At 39.6% G+C, this 23,041-nt stretch overlaps 1 protein-coding gene across 1 annotated transcript; it reads left to right on the forward strand.

Annotated features, from left to right (window-relative positions):
- The first annotated feature begins 4,557 nt into the window (after positions 1-4,557).
- apobb.1 (apolipoprotein Bb, tandem duplicate 1) lies at positions 4,558-22,204 on the forward strand. The gene is made up of 29 exons (XM_067572621.1): positions 4,558-4,647; positions 4,971-5,003; positions 5,141-5,253; positions 5,355-5,500; positions 5,609-5,756; positions 5,906-6,058; positions 6,404-6,528; positions 6,638-6,723; positions 6,829-7,273; positions 7,391-7,505; positions 7,957-8,103; positions 8,188-8,399; positions 8,535-8,730; positions 8,824-9,003; positions 9,113-9,316; positions 9,426-9,593; positions 9,688-9,893; positions 11,799-11,981; positions 12,066-12,196; positions 12,299-12,509; positions 12,598-12,770; positions 13,286-13,446; positions 13,532-13,641; positions 13,731-14,104; positions 14,256-20,225; positions 20,317-20,428; positions 20,521-20,544; positions 20,684-20,870; positions 20,967-22,204. The coding sequence occupies exons 1-29, from the start codon at positions 4,593-4,595 to the stop codon at positions 21,957-21,959; spliced, it is 11,361 nt and encodes a 3,786-aa protein (XP_067428722.1). The 5' UTR covers positions 4,558-4,592; the 3' UTR covers positions 21,960-22,204.
- The last annotated feature ends 837 nt before the right edge of the window (positions 22,205-23,041 follow it).

The following is a 23,041-nucleotide window of genomic DNA, read 5'->3' on the forward strand; positions in this document are numbered from 1 at the left end:
TTGCTCAATCAGATTGACTAATAGGTCAGTAAACTCTAGGATAATGTGCAATTGCATACTGTATTATGCAGTTAACAACACTGCAGATTAATGCATTAACTTGTGGTAACAAGATCCAATCCAAGTATCAAAAACAGGAGTGTATGTTGAGCAATGCATATTAACACATTTAATGAAGCACGTACACATAGACAATAATATTGATTTTTGGAGAATATATTCGGAGAATATCTAAATTCTTTATGATTTAAATTAATATGACTTCATTAAAGGATGAGTTGTGCAAAAGATAAATTGAGACAGACTCATGAACACTGAGTTGTGGCCATTTAATCTGTCATGTTGTTGTAGCACCTCTTATGGGTGAAATAGCTGGGAGTTGACATAATAGTTCTGAGTTAAGTAATGCACTTGTCTGCAGTGCAAGTTGTTGCAATAGCAATATTAGATGTTGGCAGACATTTATAGAAAATAACACAGGATATTTTTCCATAAAGAAAGTTACATTAACTAAATGGGAAGAGGTGAAGCCATATAAAACAATCTGCAGATCACCAAACATTGCAACATAATATTGCAACAAAGTTACATTGGAAAAAGCTACTGCTCACAATAGACTTTAGGTAAGAGAGGCAAAGAGATAAAGCAAAATTTAAGATAGACTCGCAAATGACATTTGAGGACTGAGACTTGAAGACATTAGTTAAAACAAGAGATGGAGTTTGAGGGGGGTAAATGAAAACTTAAGTCATATTTTTTTGCCATCCAGTATTTAAAGGGGACGTATCATGCACATTTCCAGGACTATATTTATATTCTGGGGCTCTACTGGAATATTTTCGTGATTTACAGTAAAAAAAAAACCCTCCTTATTTAGCTTACACTGACCTTTTATGTAGCCCCTCAGTTCAGCCTCTGTCTGAAACAGGCAGTTTTAGCTACTGTCTCTTTAAGGCCCCCCTTCTGATAAGCCCACTCTGTTCCAATGGGCCGGTTTCAGGAAGCTGCCCTTCGACAGACTTCTGGTGGCTCCAGAGGCCACATAAAAAAACAATTGTTGATTCCACTTTCTGTTTTTTTTTTTACGAGAAATGGAAATATTTACATCCGTACATGTTTGAGCCTGAATCTGATTTGAAATATGCATGTGGACAGCACAAACAACCCATGGAACGACCTTAGCAGAAACCATAGTAACGAAGGCTATGGAATGGATGGCCATTTGTGGGCATCCGTGAACGATCTGATGTCATTACAAGGAGGAAGTAGAGGTGACATCACAAACAGACCATTCAGAGCAGGCTGAAGCCCTTTCTGAAGCCCGTTTTGGGCCTTTGACCATGTTTAACAGAAACATCCCATATCATAAAACTATTAAATCACAAAACCATGATGTATTCCCTTTAACATTATCAAGGCAATCAAGAAAAGACAGGCTACACCCAGTTTCAAGATAGGTACAGTTGTGCATGACTCAGTATTATGGTGCATACTGAAAGCTAAATTACAGTGAACATACAGTAATTTCCATTAAAGTAAAATCCTTTGGGTTACGTTTGGAAACAATTGGCTAATTTTGCAATTTTTATTTTTTTACAAACTGTGACAATTTTAGTTGTTTTTGCTCTTTTAACATTTATCATGACTTTTTTAGGCATTTTACCCTTTATTGATAATTATAGTAGAGACAGACAGGAAACATTGAGCGAAAGAAAGGGATGGCCACGTTGCTTTTCAGAGCACAAATTGTAGTCAGTGTGCTGGGAGCATATATGACTGGATGAACAGGGCAAATCTGTAAACAGGGTGGGGTTAGAAGGAATCCACAACCTCTCAGTTAATGTGTTGGGAGCTGATAGCAATCGTAGCCAATCACATCAGCTCCTCTCATCCCTTTTAAAACCCAGCCCTGCCCACCAGGACATGCTGACAGTTTGGTTTTTACAGATAAATATATACGACAGCCCAAATACCTAAAGCCTGATAACTATCCCACCAAAGGCAAATGTTGCAAACAATGGGAAATAAATAAATCATAAAGTTGAACAGTACCTTACAAAATACTATCAGTGTTATCAGTGGATTAAACAGTTGACCTTTACCCTGAATGATTGATTAGGCAACTGAGCCAACAGCTGCCCTGCTGGGACAGAAGACAGCACATGTCTGTCTCGGCTTGGTGATGAGGCCTGATGAGGCTCTTTCATTTATTTTGTCAGATAATAACATCTTCCTCTTTTTTTCCATCAACAGCCATTGCTGGCACCAGCTGATGGAATAAGAAGATGGATATCAATAGAGCAGCTATTTATATGATCCTCAGGGAAAAGACGCAAACAAAGTTAGTTACAGCCCACAACCACCCTCACACGGTCACAACAACAAAACTTTGAGTAAAGATTAACCTAGGAGAAAAAACAGCTTGCTGCAAATACATAAGTGGTTACAGAATAAGGCGTTTTTACAAATCAACAACATCTACCATACTGTACTACATTATTTCCATTCAGCACTACTGAACTAGCTCACATCTGCCACTGATCTCTTTCATGCACACCAACAGTTAGATCTTTGATTGAAAAAAATATTTCAAAGAACTATCATTTGTGCAGCATGTACTGTATGATTCATGTAATTGAGTTTATTAACAACTATTTTAGATGTTTTCCCTCAAAGTAGCTTCTCCCCTCTGACCCTCTGAGATCATTGAGAGCATGCAGATGAATTGAGCATATCTGAAATCTGCTCAACTGCAGTGAGGCTTGGAGGGGGTAAACCTCAGACTGTCAGTAAACTGGACTCTGCACGTAGAGCTTACATCACCGTTTAGAAGCCTACATGGGTGTAACTACTATATATATGATTGTTTTGATTGTATTTATATAAATATAAATAATGCATAAAGATAATTCATTAAAAATTTGACATGCTGGATTAGAGCATCAGCAAAATGTCTAAAATGCAAATGAAGCATAAAGTGCTCAGAGGCTCAAGCCCCCTTTGGACTCTATGTGTGTACATGTCTGTCAGTGCAAACACCGTCAATATCAGACAAACTTCTAAAAAGATGCTGATGGGGATCTATTGCAACAGGCCATTACACAATGTGCAGATGCAGTTATGTGATCAATGTACAAAAAAGATTTTTTTTAAATTGCATGCTCTCTCAAACATTGCATAGTTAATGCAAAATAAATATAAGAAAATATAAGAAAAGGCCTTTGCCAATCCAAGGTTATCAAACATTTTAACATAAAAAAATACATAAAATAAAAGGCTCCATGGACCCTTGAGTCTTTGTAGATCAAAGTTCATATCTAACCCATATCGAAGTTTGGCAAATGTTTTCTGTTTTCATTTTGGCTTTGTTGCAGTGGAAGCAGAACAACAAGCATCTAACTCTGTTACAAGGTACTATACTGTAAGTACTAAAATTATTTTAATGGTAAAGATTAGCAACAATTAGATGGAAAACACTGAGTATAGTATATGTGAATAGTATTGTGTTTAATAAATATATTTAAATTATGTGTGTGTTGGGGGGAGGGGGTATCTAAATTATTAAATGGGACATTATTAAATGTAAAACTATCCACAACTGTAACTAAAATTAGGGCATTAAGGGACTCATCCAACATTTACATAACAGTGGAAATTCTCCTTGAAGGTGCCGGTTTGTTTTGTGGTTAATATCATCAATGCATAAAAGCAGCTGATAAGTTTATTATCTTTTTCACATCTAGAGGGACTTTGTGTTTGGAGCATGTGTTGATCACACAGTGTTCGCTAATGAGTTAAGTGCCTTTCCAGTCGTATCAGTGACCTAATTCACACTGGAGCTGTTAGCTTCACTGATTGACTTTGCATTTTTACAGCATCAGTTCAAGAATATTACCGATTATAGAACATGGACCTTTGAAAATGCTGGACCTGAATTTTATGTTTTTAATGTATGTAATAGTTCATCAGTTCTAACTATGAATCCAGTGGAAGGCAAACCTACTTAAACCTGTCATTCTCACATCATGAACTGTGAAATATTTTACCCAAATTTTCAAGTCAAGTCAGTAAATCACAGTGAATGGTTTATTTAATCAACTGCAGTTTAACTTATTTTACTGACAAATAGACTACACCAAGAAAAAGGTCTACATATGACTGAAAATGTATTGTAAGCTGTCCTTTTGAAAACACTGCTGCTCATGGAAATTTTAATTTTTTGAATTTACTTTAAACCCACTACTATCTGAAAAGGCTGGACTTTATTTTAATCAAAGAAAAATTTAAATATCTTATCCAATTAAATATCCATAATATGCATTTTTAAATGCATATAGACACTTTGAACATTTGACAGAATTGATCATTTTTGTAAGCCTGTGCTCTGGGCAATGAGTATCTTTTTAAACCTTTTGCCTTTGTCCCTCCACACAGGAGGGTGGGATGGACTTTGAGCGTTCAAAGCACTGTCTGGGCCCCTCAGTGGTCTGATAGAGCACAGCTCAGGGTATAAAAGTCTCGAGCTGAATCTGAGAAATCAGTCTCCTCTGAGTACTCGCCAACCCTAAGGGAGAGAGTTTCACGAACCCATCATGGGGGACTCAAAGCTCTGCCTTTTGCTGCTCCTGAGCACATCTGCCTTGGCTTGTGAGTAGCTCTTCATTCTCACCTATGATAGCTCACTGTTTTGCTGCACATTATTTTATCAAGAATTTCCTAAATTGTATTGTTTTATTTCTTTTTTTTTTGTTACAAATCCTCAAAAGTATGTTGTAGTAAAAATTAGAAATAATATGTGTTTGCCACCCATGTGATGTGGGGAGTCAAACTACAACAATTATGACCTATGACCTATGGATTAGTGTAGTGATGTTACAGTTTATTTTATTTTATTTTATTTAACACATTCTGATTTATGTTGGTTTCATTAGAATTATTAAAAAATAAATGATCTGACTTTGTCTTCACAGTTGCCCAAGATGAAGATCAGCCAACCTGCCTGCGTAAGTTACACCAGACTACTTGCTGTGATCATGTAACTGTGTAGACATCCAAACTACACAGTTACAATCATTTTATGGGACTGACTAGATCACTATTACATGCACAATCTCTTCTCAACATCGATTTTCTCTTCTAGTTGCCAAAAGATACAAGACCCTGCACAAGTATGAATACCAATATGAAGCTGAATCTCTGAATGCCATCAACGGAGCCTCACTGTCTAAGCATGGACCCAAGGCCTCTTGCATGGTACAAGCAAGATATTTAAAAACATCTTCAGTCATCAGATTTTTCTTTCCATGTAAAAAAGAGTGTCAGACATGAGAAAAAATGTTTGCCCTCTCTCACAGGTTGAAATTGAAGTGCCTCAGACTTGCAGTTTCATTGTCCACACCTCTGGCTGTAGCCTGAGTGAGGTGTATGACATGGACACAGACGGCAGCCCTATGTTCAGGCCTGCATCTGGCTCTGATGCCTTTGCTGCTGAAATGGAGAAGTAAGTTACTCCATAAAAAATCCATAATATCAAACTGCCACAAGAATATCTACTTTGAAACGTCAGAGCCAACTGAATTGAATTAAAATATCTCTCTTTTTCTTTTAGATATCCTCTGAAGGTTGTAGTTGAGGGTGAGTATGATGTGAAACTGTACCCTGAGGAAGGTGAGACAACAACCATCCTGAACATCAAGAGGGGTATCATCTCTGCTCTGGCTGTGCCTCTGCTGGAAGAGGAAAAGAACAAGAATATGGTACAGTTATTTCCCATGAAAATGCCCTAAAGAGCAATATATTTTGGTAGCATCTTCAAAAGGAATCATGCTTTCTGATAATTAGTTTGAAAAAAGCTGTCTATAATACACTCTAAATCTATATTTTTTCCTGTAATAATTTATTTTAGCCCACAATCCACGGCATGTGCAAGACCTATTACACCATCAACGCTAGAGAGGACATTGCAACTGACATCAGCCTCAACAGGGATCTGTCCAGATGTGACAAATTTGTCCCAATGAGAGATCACACCAGCCCCCTGGCGCTCATCTCTGGCATGGTAAGACATCCAACAAACATTGTAGCAACAAGAATTTTTTTGGAAAGATACCGAATTTGTGACAGCTTTTACATAAGCAACATTTGCTGTCTTAAACAGTACATCCAGTCTTGGTTCTTAAATTGAAAATCAGAAAGTAATTTTATGTTTGTGAGAAGAGCAAAAGTAATTTGTGTAAATTAAAAATGACTGACACTAGCGTTAAGTTGTAATAGTAGCATTCAAGCTTTATGCACAGAATTTTTAAGTATAAGTACTTTACTGCAGTGCATAAACACAGTGGCTGTTAACCTCTTTAAAGTCAAATATTCCTCAATATTGACATGATCATTTGTCTACTTTCAGCATTACCCTCTTGCCCAGCTGGTCAGAAGCTCCCAGACCTGCAACTACAAGTTTGACAATGAGAAGAAACACATGACCTCTGGATCCTGCACAGAGAACCACATCCTCATTCCCTTCTCACACAAGTAAGTCCAACCTTGCTGTGCTCTATTATGTAAGTGTATGTACTGATATTTGATGTGTCTTATCCAAGTGTTCTACATTACTTTTTAACCAAGTGTTTTCTTCCTACAGGGGAGAGTACGGAGTTACCAATGTTGGAAAGCAAGAACTGACCCTGGTTCAGGTTTCTCCTCACAATGACAGAGTCTTTGACCGAAGTAAGCCCAATATTTCATTTGTGTTGTTTTAATTTATGGTTCATTGTTGAAATTACACTAAAGATAAATTTAACTCACTTCTACAATGCTGCTTGTGTATCACAGGTGACATTGCTATGGGTCTTCATATGGAGGCTGTCGAGGACAAGTCTGTTGTCCAGGATAAAGCTGCATGTCTGGATCTCCTGAGAGAACTGGCCACTCTGCCTGAGACCGAAGGTGAGAGGAGGGCCCACCTCTTCCACAAGCTTGTCACCATGGTCCGCGGAATGAAGACTGAGACCCTGAGCCCTGCTATTCCTGAGGCTCTTGCAGTGTCCCGTGTCCTGACCTACCAGGTTCTGGCCCAGTGTGGAACCCCTGAGTGCAGCAGTGCCATCATGCAGATCCTCAGGACCTTTGACAGCTCGTCACTTGAGGTTGATGCCGCTGTTTTTGCTATGGGACTTGTGTCCAATCCCTCTGCCCTACTGATTAATGACATGCTTGAGATGGCCAAATACAAGATCAGCAAGCCCATCATGTATGCCCTGAGCAATGTTGTCAAGAGGTGAGTGAAGTTAACCAGACTTTAATCAAGGTAGAGGATTAGCTGGATGTTTCAGCGGATGTTTTTAAAATCAGATATTCAGGCTTGGAATTTCATTATCAATTTTCTCTATAACAGGTTTTACAAAACTGAAGGAAAACTGATCCCTGAGATTTACTCTGTTGCTGAGTTCATGGCAGCCCAGTTGGGTGACTGTTCTGGTCACAAAGACAACACTTTTATGACATTGAGGGTAGGTATCTAAAAAAACAAAAATTGTCACAATATTATCTGTGGAATTACTGCATACATGCGCAATAAATCATTTGGTAGATTATCAGATGCATTTGAATTACATATTTTTTTAGTTATGTATTTACAAAAACCTCTGTGGTTTTCTCTTCAATTTTTGATTTAAAAAAAACAAAAACTGAACATAGACCTACAGAATGGCATTGTGAAATAACACTGCCACTGCCAAAAAAGGAAAAAAATTAATGAGGTAGAAAATTATGCTAAATGGAGAGTACCATAAATTATATTAAAAGACAGGAAAAACATTAACATTTGAAAGGTTTTCACATTAAATAAAAGATGCTAACTTTAGTCAAAACCTGACCACCACTGGATGTCCCCAAAAGCATGTCTGAATTTACATTCTGCTCAATGAAGAGAATGATTTTTTTTGTTTGTTTTGATTCTAGGTTATTGGAAACATGGCCCCAGCTGTTGTGCCTGCTAGTCCTGCACTCAGAGCTGCAGTGATCCAATGTGTGAACCAACCTGCAGCTTCCCTTGCTGTGCAGCAGGCTGCCATCCAAGTATACAGGCTGACTCCCGTCCCTGAAGAGGCAAGTCAAATTCATTGGTTTGACAGATTATTGTAATATTTATATCTACTGTAGGCTCATTTTATTGATCTCTTTTGGTCACAGGGCAGAGAGGTTCTCATGCAGGTACTCTTGGACAGCGCTAGCCCCATGCAAAAGCGTATTGCTGCATATCTGGTACTTATGAAGGACCCCCAGCCAAGTGAACTGGCTCAGCTGACCAATGCCTTGCCCACTGAGCAGGATAAACAAGTCATGAGCTTTGTGATCTCCCACATTACCAACATCTTGTCTTCAACTGAGCCTGAGACCCAAGAGTAAGTGAAGAGTTGATGCAGGTTTATATTTATATTAATGTTTACATTTGTGTTTTCACATACTTGGTGAGTAGATTTTCCAATTTGACCACTATCATTGGAATAACTATGATATTTTTTCTTTCTTTCATAAAGACTGAGGCAGAAGATTCGTGATGCCCTGCAGGGTAATGAGATTGGTCCCATCATGGACCCCACCAAGTTCTCTCGCAACTACAAGATCGGATCTATGGAGGGCAACATGATCTTTGAGGGTACCAGTTACCTGCCCAAGGAAGTCATGCTTGAAATGACTCTTAAGGCATTTGGCTATGACATTGACATGATGGAGGTAAACAGTTTGAGCTATTTTAATACAAATCATGGTTGAGGTTGTCTTTCAGTAAGTTCAGTTGTGACTATGAAATTTTTGTCACCTTTACAGGTCGGTATGGAGGGCAAAGGATTTGAACCAACTGTTGATGCCCTGTTTGGAGAGAATGGATTCTTCCCTGACACTGCCCTCAAGACAATGTACTTTGTTGCTGACAACATGCCACTCAGAGTCAATGAGATCCTGCAGAACATGCTGCCAGCTATGAAGAAGTACAAGATGGAGAGACAGGTACTCAGAGCAATCCATTTGGTTAATCAGACTGAAAACAATTGTAGTCATCATGTGTAATTTTTACATAATGGAATACTTTTGTAATAGTGTGCAAACTTCTGTTTAGGCTTCCCAGAACCTTATGAGGGAAATCGGACGCAACCTCAACAAACTGGTAACAGAACTGAAGAGCACACAGTCTCCAGAGGCAATGGTATATATGAGACTCTTAGGAAATGAGCTTGGATATCTGAGGACCAATGATATGGAGAGGATGGCTTATTCTGCTGCCATGATGATTGACAGCATGTTCAAGATGTTCCCCACAGATGTAAGTTGTTTTCCCAGTTATGTTAATTAAACATAGCTAACAGAATTGATTGTGTATTTGTTTATCATTTAAATTTCAATTGTGTTTTATGTGTTTTTATCTGTCATAGCTAATGAAGGAACTGATGACTAAGGCTGACAATTCGATCTTTGCCCACTACATCTTCATGGATAATGAATTCTTCCTGCCTACTGTCACTGGTGTGCCTCTGAGGATTGCACTGTCTGGTACATTCACTCCTGGTATCAAGGGTGGACTTAAGATTGCTCGTGACATGGTAATTACCCATAAATGTGTTTAATGCCACCTGTAGTTTTAATATTACACAGCATTGACAAAACTATTCACATTTCTCCTACTTTCCCACACAGAGCGAAGTTGCATTCATGCCCTCTGCTGGCATTGAGTTTGTAACTCAGGTTGGCTCCTACATCCCTGAATATGTCAACTCTGGATTAGAGATGCACACTAACATTTTCCACGAGAGTGGGCTCAGTGCCAAGATCTCCATGGAACGTGACCAAGTCAAGCTGACCATCCCTGCTCCACAGAGCCCTACCAAGCTCATCAAAATGACGTAAGCCTTGGTAGAACTTTCAGATATGCTATTTTTTCCATCTCAAATGCAGGACACAGGCAACAGTACCATTAGTAATGGAATAAAGCATCAGACAGAAGCTGTTTTGCACTTCTGGTTGTAATGCAACTGTTAAGCTAACCTGAAGTATAAAGGGAACAAATCATAAATGGAGAGACCAGGGGGGCAGAGGGGTAGGCCGCCCCAGGACCCACGCTCAGTAGGGCTCCACTAGGGACATAGCGCACGACCCGATTCGTGAGCGCAGCAGGAATAATAGAACTCTCTTAACTTTTTCAATTCATTCTCAGTGTGGGTTGCAATGGCAAAGTAACTGTCTGTATTTCTGCTCGGTGACTGGGAAGTGAAGACTGCTGAAGCAGTGATTCAAAGTTAATGACCAACTTCGCTGACAACTTTATCCAAAATATGAGCTATTCGTGTCTTTTTATGTTTGTGGTGAATGAAACTTGCAAGATGAAGTTTCAGCTGTCTGAGGCTCATTATGAGCTATTTGTGTTTGTGCATGGATGAGGCCAGACTATCTGACCTCACTTTACTTAATGGACTATGCTTAGCTACAGGCTGAGCAGGGTCAAAAATTGGTGAGTGAAACAAGTAACTTCCATAACTTATGGAAATTATGTTATGTACTAGATCTTGTACTGGGATTGACAAGCCTGCCAAGGCTTTGAATAAGGTGGATTTTCCCCAGTTTTGCATTTATAAGTGGTCCAGTCACCTGATGACTGTGTGTGATTTGAGAATGAGCCTGTGCAGAAGCTCTGTCTGCTTGTTGCTTGTGACAATTCATTCAAGGATATAGATATATATATAAAACAAGAGTGAGTGAGTCGTGTATTTGTTAAAGGCAGTGATACTTTTTGACATGGACAAAAACTCTTAAAGAATGAAGAAATATGTGTAAAGTCATGTATCTACAATATGTGTGCATTGTTTCTTTTTACATGCCGTCTAAATGCCATCCTAGAGTTTTCTACTTAAATGTAATGTGGTTTGCTGTATTACACCACTATGAAACACTCTGTTTTGATAAAATGACATGTTATCCTGCTTAATACCTTATTTCTTTATAATGACCTGTCTCACCACACTGCTATTATAAGTGCTTAGTCTTAGACTTAATTTAGCTAACTTTGATGAATGTGTAGGGTCACAAGATGATAAAAAGTATAAAACAGAAAAAAGAGCAATTTCTGTTAATTTTTTTTTTTTTTTTTTTTTTAGATTTTTCTCTAATTGCACTGCTCTTTTCTTGGGAAATACAGGGCATACTCACCTCTCCAGGGTTAAACAAAGATACAAACATCCATAATAAGTCTTTACTAACTTAAATTTTGTTTATGAAGAAATCAATCAGGATGTTATATTAATCTGTTTTTTAACTCCATGCTCGTTGCATCTCAGCACCTCTCTGTGAGACTGCCTGTGGTGTTGTAGACCACTGTGTCTATTTTATGTTTATGTTATTTCCGTGTAAGAAAAACATGGTACTGAGACAGCACACCTGGCTTGTTGCTGTCTGTGGTCGTGGTGCTGAACCATTTGTTAATCAATGCACACTGAGCACTGTGTGCTGTCCTCGGTGCTGAAATGTCTGAATATGGCTGGCAAACTGTTTTCTTTTTTGTTCTTCAAAACAAGCTTGTTTGACAAAGTGGCTTCACTATATGTTATGAAGCACTATATTATATTTCTTAGACATAGGCTTACTTTGTTCAATAAGTGATAATTTGTGCAACATTTTTTTCCTCCGCACATAGCCTCTAATAAATAATTTAGGGAATTTTATATCTGTGATTTCAACCATTTTAACGTTCCTAAATTTAAATGAAAGAAAAACAGCCATATTTCAATTTTAACTTTGTTACATTTCAAATTTAGAAACAACCTGGTGGCAGTGACTGGATCAGAGGTGAGGACCATCCCCCCTATGGTGATGGACAAGGTTGACGTTAGTGAGTGCACCCCCTTCTTCGCTGGAATGAAATACTGCACTGCTCTGCAGTACACCGATGCTTTCTCTCAACAGACAGCCCCCTACTTCCCCTTCAACGGAGACAGCAAGTGAGCAAACCAACAGCAAATAATTAGCCTTCTAAAATAAATTACTTGAGAAATACTGGCTAATTTATTGAATTATCTTAATAGATTTGCTGTGGAGCTCCACCCTACTGGTGAAGTCACTGAGTACACAGCCACTGTTGCCTATGAGCTCCTCAGGGAAGGAGAAGAAGGCAGGCAGAAGGTTGACTCTGTGAAGTTTGTTCTGAGGGCTGAAGGTAATGTACAATATTTAAAAATCTTTCAACCTCATCACTGGCTCAATCTAGAGAGGTTTAATGGAGTTAAATAATATTACTGTACTGGTTTGTCAACAATAGGTGCAGAACCCACAGAAGCCAGAGCAATCATGAAATATAACAGAAGGAAGAATGTCATCACAGCCGACTTCCAGATCCCTGACTATGATGTGGAGGCTGGATTCAGACTGGGCGTTGTTGATGGGAACACCAAGGGCAAAGGAACTCACTCCATCTCTCTTGACCTTATTAACAAGAACATCCCTCAGCTCTCCCTGGTTGGCCGTGCCAAGTAAGAAATTAACCATGTATCCTGACCAAATAATATAAATGTCACCCTTATGATTGAGATTATGCTAACTCATTGGTAATTCTTTCAGTCTGAAGGCCATGAGGGAAGGTATGCTGCAAGTCCAACTTCTGGTCCCCTCAATCAACACTGATGCCACTGTCACAGCTAACCTGAAGCGTGAAGAAGAATTGGAATTGCAGCTTAAGAGTGAAATCAAGGTCATGGATGCCACATCTGAGCAGAAAATTGAAATTAAATATGGTAATGTAATTTTCCAATTACTAATTTTTCAGAATATTCCTTGACAATTAACTTAATGGTTGCTTACTTCTTATATAGGTGCAGATGTTTTTTAATTTGTGTTTTGTTTTAATTCCTAAACCTGGGTCACAGTACCTGGTTATCCTAAACGTTGTAAGACAAGAATCAGAATCAAGATGTTAGACAGAATCAAGATTTTGATCACATCTGTTAGAGCCTACACAGACTGCAGCCCTCAAAGCAAAATACGTTTTGGTTGCAAACCTGCCATTTTACTTGGGAGAAAATGCCAAATTCGATTTTGTTTAGAATTTTTTCCCCTTAACTCTAACCTGGGTTTTAAAAGCATATTTCCACATGTCTGATGACTTCATTGTTCTCTATTGTTGCAGATTTTACTTGGGAGAAAATGCCAAATTCGATTTTGTTTAGAATTTTTTCCCCTTAACTCTAACCTGGGTTTTAAAAGGATATTTCCACATGTCTGATGATTTCATTGTTCTCTATTGTTGCAGATGCCAGCAAAGTTGAGGTTGAGTTCAAGTCTGATGTGAACGCTGAGACAACCATCTTGCCAAACGCTGATATGTTTGAGAAGTATGGCAACCAACTTCTTGACACACAGGTGGGGCAGACTGACATGAAAGTCCGTCACATCTTTAAGGAGTTTGTGGAGGTATGAATCTTTGATTTAATAATTAATCTGATTTTCATGGGTAAAATGTGAAGCAAGCATAAAACAAGGATTATCTGTTTCTTAGGCGGCAAACAACTACATGGACAAGTATGGTGCTGATATCCCTTACATTCAGAACTTCAGAGTACCTGATATGCCTGAGATTTCCCTGCCAGAGACACTGTTCCTGAATGCGTAAGTGTACACAAGTTCATGGCAATTGTTTAAATGATCTGATTTTATTCCCAAAACATTTATGCATTTGACTTCTGTCTTTTTAACAGTGAAGCAAAGGCTGTCTACTACTTCAACAATGAGCGATTCACCATTACTATCCCTCTCCCTCTTGGAGGAAAGTCAACAGAAGAGCTCAACTTCCCACCCGCTTTGACCACACCTTATGTGTCTCTACCCCAGTTTGGACTAGAGATCGCATCCATGGAGATTCCAATCCCAGAGCTTTTTGTCCCTGAGAGCCTTACTCTCTCTTTTCCTCTTTTTGGTAAAGCTGAGGTTTCAACTCTGATGAAGAGCAACCTTTACGACATGGAGGCCTCAATGGCTGCCGGCAAAGATGTTGTGGAAACACCTAGCTACTCAGCTAAGTTTGATGTGAAAGGAACCTCCCCACTTGACATCCTCTCAGTTAAGATTGAAGGTATTTCATAGTAAATATCATTCATAAATTTAGAAATTGTCACATTATTGTATTTAACTAACAGTTATAAGGATGTACTATTACTATTGTAATATAATCCCACTATCGTTGCAATGATCAGTTATCTTTTCTTCTTGCGTGTTTTATTTAGGCTCTGGAATGTTGGCCACCACTGAATCCATCAAGGCCCACTTGAAAAGCTCTTTGGCCCATAAATTTATTGAAGCCAGTATTAGTATTGTTGAAGATGCAACCATCTCTGACAAAATCAATTTGAGATCAAGCAGCAAGATTGAAGCCACAAGCCCTTTTGGTCTCAATATTGCACTGGAGCACACTGGTATGGCTGGAGTCAACACTGAAGAAATCTCTGCCGACAGCAACTTTGAGGGAATGTTCAACGCTGGACCCCTCTATGGCAAGACCATTTCAACCCAGTCATTTACCATCCTCCCATTCAGGCCAGAAGCAAAGATCGATTCTTCTGTTCAGTTTGACTCTACAATTGTTAAGGCCCAGAACACAATTGCAGCAACCCTTGTCAATGGCGAATTCTCAGTTGTGTCCAACACCAATGCCTTTGAAGACACCTTGACCCATGTTGTTGACCTTTCCTTCAAAGACAGCAAGCTCTCACTGAAATGTGATGCTAATGCCCTTGCTCTTGGTATGAAGATCCACAACCAGGCTAAAGCCTCTGCTGGTGCTGGCGAAGTTGTCCTGAGAATGGAGACAAATGCAGACCACTCTGAAAACCGTGTTTACTCTCTGCTGACTGCCTCTCTTGATGTCAATGGTCTGGCTGTAAACAGTGATGCCACTGTGAAGCTCCTTGAGAATGAGGGTACTCACAAGATAACTCTGAGAATGAACAAGGATGGTTTGACCACAAGTGGAACAACCACCCTCCAGAGCCCCCTGTCCCTGGAAAACACCTTCAGTGCTGGGCTTGATGCTTCAAGGGCTACTCTATCCATTACCAATAAGGCTGCAATGGATGTCATCAAGGTTGATAATGCCAACACTCTGATCATTACTCTTTCTAGCCTTGACTTCAACTCAAAGGCTGAAGCCACCGTTAGTGAATATGCTTCTTACATTCATGATATCACCATTGACCTGAAACCCTACACTGCTTCTGCAAATGTTAATAATAACCTGAAACTTCTGGCTGCCAATTTCATAAATGAGGCTCAGCTGCAGGCAGAGCTTTACAAGATGGACCTGACTGGAAGCATGAAAGCCACCTATGGGGAGGAAGAGATCAAGCACACCTATCAGGTTAACTATGCTGATATGACTGCTACCGCAAAGTGCAGCACCACTGGAAAACTCTTTGGAACTCACATGAGCCACAACACTGAGCTTGAAATTATTGGTCTTGCTGCCAGGATCACCAATGATGCCCGCTTCAACTCACAGCCAATGCGCTTTGACCACACCATCCGTTGCAGCATTGTTCCCTTTGATTTCAACCTTGATGCCATCTTCAATGCTGATGGAGACATGACCATGTATGGAAAGCAGAGTGCCCAGCTCTATGGCAAGTTCCTCCTCAAAGCACAACCCCTGGCTTTTGCTAGCTCACATGAATGCAGGGCATCTGTGACCCAGCAGTTTGATAATGGTTTTTCCCTAGAGACCACATTTGACAACAAGATGGATACTGTTCTGTCACTCCAAGAGCAGAAGACCAGTTTTAGAGTGAAGTCTAAAATTAATGAGCATGCCTTTAATCAGGACATGAGTGTTTACAACACTGCTGAAAGAACAGGAATGGAAATTTCTGGTACCATCCTCACAAATATCATTAACACAGAGTCCACAGAGAACCAGGAATTCACCATCTCTGGCTTCCTCAAGTATGACAAGAACACAAATAGTCACATAATTCAGTTTCCTCTAATTGAAAATTTGCCTGTCTTCATGGAAAGCATCAAGGGTTTTGTTGTGCATATTGCAGAGGCACTGCAGGACTACATTAACAATGAGGAGATAAGGGCTAAACTTGAGGCTCTTCCCCAGTATGTAAGTGAATTTGTTTCTCAACTGAATATTGATGGCAAGGTCATTCAGCTGAAGCAGTATTTCAATGATTTTACCCAACAATATGTCATCTCCATGGAGGATGTGGAAGACTCTTTGAGAAACCTGAAAGTTACTGTTGAGAAACTGCTGGCTGATCTCTCTGTTTACATCCAACATTTTGCTGATATGATGAAAGAGATTATTGTTAGTGGCACCCTGCCTGAAACCCTCATTCAGAAGATCCAGCAACAGCTGAATGCTATTAATGAGGACTTTGACATCAAGGCTATGGTTGTATATATGATTGATACCATGAGGGAGATGATCCAGCAGATTCACCTGGAGCGCAGTAGCGTCGAATTCCTGCGTTATATTGAGAACAACTACGAAATCACGTTGAAACTGAAGATGTTCCTGAATGATATGAAGAACTTCATTGAGAACTTTGACATGTCGACATACGTCGCTGAACTGAAAACATATATTTCATCCATCAACTTCAAAGGTCACATTGAGGAACTGGTGAGTCAGATTCCCACAGAGATATTCAGTGACATTAGCAAAATGATTCGGGACCTTGACATCGTAGGCAAAATCAACACATTCTATGCCAATATGAGAGAGTTGATTGTAAAGTTTGAGGTTGACAAGAAGGTTCAAGCTGTCTTGGAAAAGGTTGTGGAGGTCATCGAGCAGTTCAAAATTGATGAAACTATCAGGGCTGTAGCCAAGATGGTGAAAGATGCAGACATCCCTACAAGATTCACACAAGCCTTCCAGGGTGCTATCAACTATTTGAAAGCAACCGAAGTGAGGGATATAATTGGGCAACTGAATATGTATATCGAATCTATTGTGCAGAAGCTGAACTCATTGGATTATAATGACATTGTGGATTTGACCAATCAATTCATTGCTGAGTACACAATGTACGTGAATGAGCTGATCAGGACTCTTGAAATCCCCCAGAAGCTTGAGGCAACAAGAGATTTTGTCAACTTTGTCTTATCCTCTGCTAAAGGATTCATGGATCACCTGAGAGAAATCAAAGTTGCGGAAATGATGAAATCGGTAAAGGAAATGATTGACCAGGTTGTGTTTGATGACCTTAAGAGATTCTTCGAATTTATAAAACAGGAAATCACAAATCTGGATGTCAAAGCTGTGTTTGGCTTTTATCTAGAGACAGTGAGTGAATTCTACAGGGAGGTCATAGTCTTTGTCACTGATGTGTGTACCACAATGGTTGAGATGATTAAGAAGGTGGCACCTGAGCAAAAGATCATCAGCGAGATTCAGCAGATCATTGATGGGTTAATTACTGAACTGAAGAAAGCCGAGCTGAACACGCCATCCTTCATTGTTCCTCTCACTAATCTTATTGTACCTTCCATGAAGTTCAGGATGGATGAGATTCAGCAGTTTGAAATTCCAACACAGCTGGACATCCCTGAGTTCACCATCCTGGGTTTCCACACTGTGGAAGCTACCACAATTTCCTTTGATGACATCAAGCAGAAAATCATTGAAATCATTGATTTCATTGTAAACTTTGAGATCAAAATGCTTGATTCAGATGCTTTCTTTGGAGACCTGACACTGAACTACCTACCTTCCATGCCTGAGATAAACCTCCCAGAGATCACTCTTCCTGAGATCTCATTCCCTACCATCCCACAAGTTCCCATAGAAAAGCTGGTTAAGTCTCTTCAGGTTCCTGAGATCAAACTGCCAACTATTCCAAGTGAGATCATGGTCCCATGCTTTGGTAAACTCTATGGTGAGATTAGATTCCAAACTCCCATCTACACTGTCAAGACATCTGCTGAGTTCCAAAACTCCACTGAGAATGAAATGACACCTAAGTTCACTGGATTCCTTATTTCCCAGGGCACATCTCCAAGTTTTGAAATTCTTAATTACAAATTTGACTCCACTGCTCATATTGCAATCCCCAAAATGAGTCGTGTTGTCCTTGCAGAGACTCTAAAGTTCAACCATCTTGCTCTTGGAGTTGATCATCAGGCATCTGTAACTCTCTATGGACGATCAGCCCAGGCACAAGCCAAGACTGCAGTGAAGGTCACCACTACACCTTACACTGCTGACCTTATGAATACAGCCTTTATTGCTATGGAAGGGGGAGTGTCTGCTGCTCTGGACACAACTTACAATCATTTAGTGAACTTCCCAATCATCAATGTCAGAAGTGATGCCACTGTAACCCAGAAAGTAATTGCTCGCCAAGATGGCTACACCCTCACTCTAACAGTTGACAATGTTGGCAATGGCAAGTTTAATGCTGAAGAGGGCAACCACAAGAGCAACCTGCATATGTCACTCACTCCTAGCATTGTCACACTAACTTTCTCTGGTGACACAGACTCTACCATCTTGAAGATGAAACAGCAAATTACTGCTGAATCTGGCACCCTTGTCTACTTCAAGTTTAACATCCGTAATGAGGCAGAAGCACCAATCATAAAGAACAGTCTTGTTGTGGCATCTGGACATGCTAACCTTTATGATATGAAGATTGAGCTGAAGGCAAACCATGATACAGAACTGTACGGTGCAGTGACTGGAGTCCTGTCCAATGGAATCAACATCATAGTCCAACCCATTGAGTTTGTCTTTGAATTCCAGAACAAAGGAAATGCCAAGGTCAACATTTTTGAAACTCTGATTGCTAAGATAGATCTGCAGAATGATTACTCAGCCATCTTCAAACCTGACAGCCAACAGATGAACACAGTATCTCTGGCTCGTCTTAATCAGTACAAAATGTCATACAACTTCACTGTTAGTAATAATGAAAACGAGGCTGGTGTCTTTGTTGCCATGGAAAGTGAAGCCGATCTTGACTTTCTGAGATCCCCCATCAGCATTCCTGAAATTGATCTGCCTTTTGTTGACTTCCGTACTCCAGCTATCAGTGATCTGAACTTGTATGAGCAGACCGGATTGAAGCAACTTTTGACCACCACCGAACAGACTGTTGATGTGGATGCCAAGATAGTTTACCAGAAAATGAAGGCTGCCCCCATGGGTAACATGATCACGGAGCTGTCCTTCAAGTCTGCTATTATTAATCTAAATGTCAATGCTGGACTGTATGCTGAGGATGATCTTGTATTCCGTATGGGAGCTACCACCACCTCTGTATTTGAGGGCCTTAAAGCCAAACTTGATGGTACCACCAGTCTGACCACCAAGAGAGGAATCAAATTGGCCAATTCCCTGTCCCTGGAAAATAGTCACATTGAAGGCACTCATGACAGCACAGTCAGTATGAGCACTGAAACTTTTGAAACTGCTGTCTCTGTGACTACTGTTGCAAAGATTGCCCTGCCCATACTGAACCTGGAAGCAAACCAAAATCTGGTTGCAGACACCAAAACCAAAGCAAATGCTATCTCCACCATGAGAATGAGGGGTGATTTCAACATCCCTGTGATCAATGCTGTTGGAAAGACAGAGGCAGACCACAGTCTGAAGTTGGAGGGAACCTTTGAGGATGTTTCCATGGAGTCATCCACTAAGGCAAACATGGATGGCACAGTGCTTGAAGACTATCTAGTTTTGGGAATCCTGGATAATGAGGTTAATCTGTACCTGAATAATGATGGTCTACGCTCCACCTCCAAGATCATTGCTGATGCCAAACTTAACCATGCCACCACCAAAGTCATCAGCATGGATATAAATGAGAATCTTGCTGTTGAAGCCTCCATGAGCCGTGTATATGCAGTGCTGAAGTATACTGGCAACAACGAAGCAAACCTGTTCAATTTCAACACCAAGGGGAAGCATGTGGCCCAGGCTACCATTGATCTTGCACCAACATCCTTGACTGCTGATATTGAGATTGATATGTCTCAGCCAAGCGATCTGGGTGATCTCACCTTCTATGAGAAAACTGTTGCTGAAGTGACAGCTGCCAAGCAGAAGATCTCTACCAATACCAAGTTTGTCAGCTCACTGTACACCACAAACCTGGTAGCAGAAGTGGAGGGCGATGCTCCTGTCTTCAAAGTCACCTTTAAGTCCTCTGCCACCTCTGGCATTGTGTTCTTGGAATATGACATGGATGGTGAGTTGTTTAAATTCCTTAACCATATTTAACTGTTTTATGTTGCAAGCATTGTTGAGCACAAAATCTTACAAACAATTCTTTTCATTAGGTTCAACTACAGCAAACTTTGAGAATGAAGCTCTGAGCATGAATACCAAGGTTGTCCTGACACATGCTGACCTGACCATGGATGTCAATCATGTCATTACCCAAGCCTTGAGGTAACATTCTGTGTTTGTTTTAAAATAAATTTTGAATAATTGCTTCCAATTTTCAAAGTTTAAAGTAATTGTGAAATTTCTTCAAATTTTAGGAGAAAGCGCCAAGTTGATGACAGGTAAATATTTTTTCTACTTTTTCTACATTTTTAATTTTTGACAATTTATTTTAACATATAAATCAGATTACTTCATGTTAAATTGCATATCAAAAATTAATCAAAAAATTTCGTTTGAAATGTTCTTTTTCTTTCTCAGTGTCTCTCGCCACACCCTGAATGTGGACATCACCAGTCCTACTTTCACTGATGTGAACCTTCGCTATGCTGCTCGCAGAGATGGTATCAGCGCTTCAGTATCTACCCCATCCACCGGCTTCCTTGGCCTTCAGTTCAATGGCAGAGTCCCATCTCAGATGGGTGCAAGAGTCTATGGCCGTTATCCTGTGAGTATGATTAACGTGATCGTTTTAATAGCATAGGGAAGTGGATACTAAAATCCTAATATCACAAACAATATTTTCTTTTCTCCCATTCAACAGTCTGCCCCAGAGGTTGATGTTGACATCTTGGTCATCAGAACATCTTCTAAGGATGCTGATAAGATGAACCTACAAATTGCCTACAACATGGAGACACCCAAAGTGATGCTCTCTGAATTCAAGACAAGACTCCCTTCCATCATCTCTTCAATCACAGTGTTTGCTGACAAGTACCAGATCACTAAGAACATGGAGGAGCTGAAGAACTCTGTTGTTAACCGCATCAACGAGGCCTATAACGATGCCATCAACTATGACGTTCAAATGAGCCAGCTGTCAATCTTCTTCAGGAACATCATTGTCCAGTACCAGAAAACTGTCCAGGTCTTCCTGGATGCTGTTGTCAAGGTCTTGAGGGAGACCCAGTTTAAACTGCCAGGGTCTGAGGAGATGACCACTCTCCCTGAGGTCCTAAAGCAGCTGACCAGCAGCATTGCTGCTATGCTAGATAAAACCATCCAGATTATTTATGAGAACATGGAGGTCTACTATAACTCCTTTGTTGAGAAGATCAGCAGTGTGAAATTGCGCATGCCGGTTGGTGATGCAATTACTGGAGGCCAGATCTTTGATCAGGTGAAAACAGCTTTCAAGAACATCTTTGATGAACTGGTGGACTTTGTGAAAAATATGGAGAGTCTTGACACAATGCTAGTGAAGATAGGTGACACTCTGAAAGCTGTTGTTGAGAAATCTGAGGAGTTTGTTGACTCAGTCAAGTCTGACTATTTAGATGCAGTGTTCATCAACATCAATGTCCTCTATCGTAACTTTATCACAGTCATAAAGACAGCTGTTAACAAGCTCTCTCTAAGTATGGAGGACCTCAACAATCTTTTTAATAACATTATGAATGTGGTCATTAATGTGATGGGGCAGTTCAATGAAACTGTTTATAGTTTCCTGCAGCAAGTTTCAGAGGAGGCTCAAGGCAACATAAAAGTTAGTGAAGGAAGGCTTGAGATTGACCTTCCATTTCCCTTCCAACAGTGAGGAACCCTCACAGACTGAGGCATAAGTCAATATGAAACACTATCACCTGTTTAAGACATATGCTTGGAAGGAGTATGGACAATTAGCTCTTTAACCATATTTATAACAACAAGTTTAACAAAGACACCTGTTGTATCATTTTAATTTAGATAGTTTATTGTGTACAAACATTGAAAATGTAACATTGTGCTGAGATTCACCTTCCTGCAAAGAGTGAAAAGCATAAATAAAATACATCAATACAATCTGTAAATGTCTGATTTCCTTATTCATGTTTTTCAGAATTCACAACCAGTTAGTCTTTTACCCAAGTTAGTGTTTTAACACATTTTGCATGAATTTCACTAATTTTTTTTTTTTTAAAGCTCAGAGCTTCAGAGTTACCCTGATTAATTTTCTCTGGGAAGTTAACAATTTGATTTGCAAGGCATTGGGGAATTCAAGGTAACATGAGACTGGCCAGTGATGTAAAAAACTTAATTTGCAAAATTTTGAAAAATTAAAACTTAATAGAAATGTGGGCAAAATTTGCTTGGAAACTCCATAGTGATTTGCCGAAAGTGATATAGTGGTGGGACGGGAAGTTTAGTGTTTATGTGCTGTTAATAAATTTCTGTAGAGGAGTTGATCATTGCTACAGTCTATTATGTAGTTGTTATGTAGTAGTACAATATATGTTCACTGTAAAAACATTCTTTCAAGCAGTCAGCTGTTTTACCTTACAACAGCTGGTTTAACAGGAACATCTTGTACATTACATATTAAAAGTTATGTTCTAGATTATATCAAATGCTTTCATCACTAAGGACAAAAGAGACAGAAATAAAAATAAAACATTTAGAGCCACTGATTGATGCAATTAAAAGGTTTTCTGTTTCCATATCTTTGTCAGCCTTTGTAGTGGAAGATGGACTGAGCAGTAGAAATTAAATGTATTTTGTTCATGTACAGTTACTTTGCACTTGACCACATACAGTATGTTATATGGGCTACAGAACTGTCCTTTTCAGGTTCTTGTTCCTCCTCTGTTGTGGTCAGAGGATCCAATCAAGGGAACTGCTATTAACTGAACCATTCGAACA

This window comes from Thunnus thynnus, chromosome 18, assembly GCF_963924715.1.
Source record: "Thunnus thynnus chromosome 18, fThuThy2.1, whole genome shotgun sequence".
NCBI classification, from domain to species: Eukaryota; Metazoa; Chordata; class Actinopteri; order Scombriformes; family Scombridae; genus Thunnus; species Thunnus thynnus.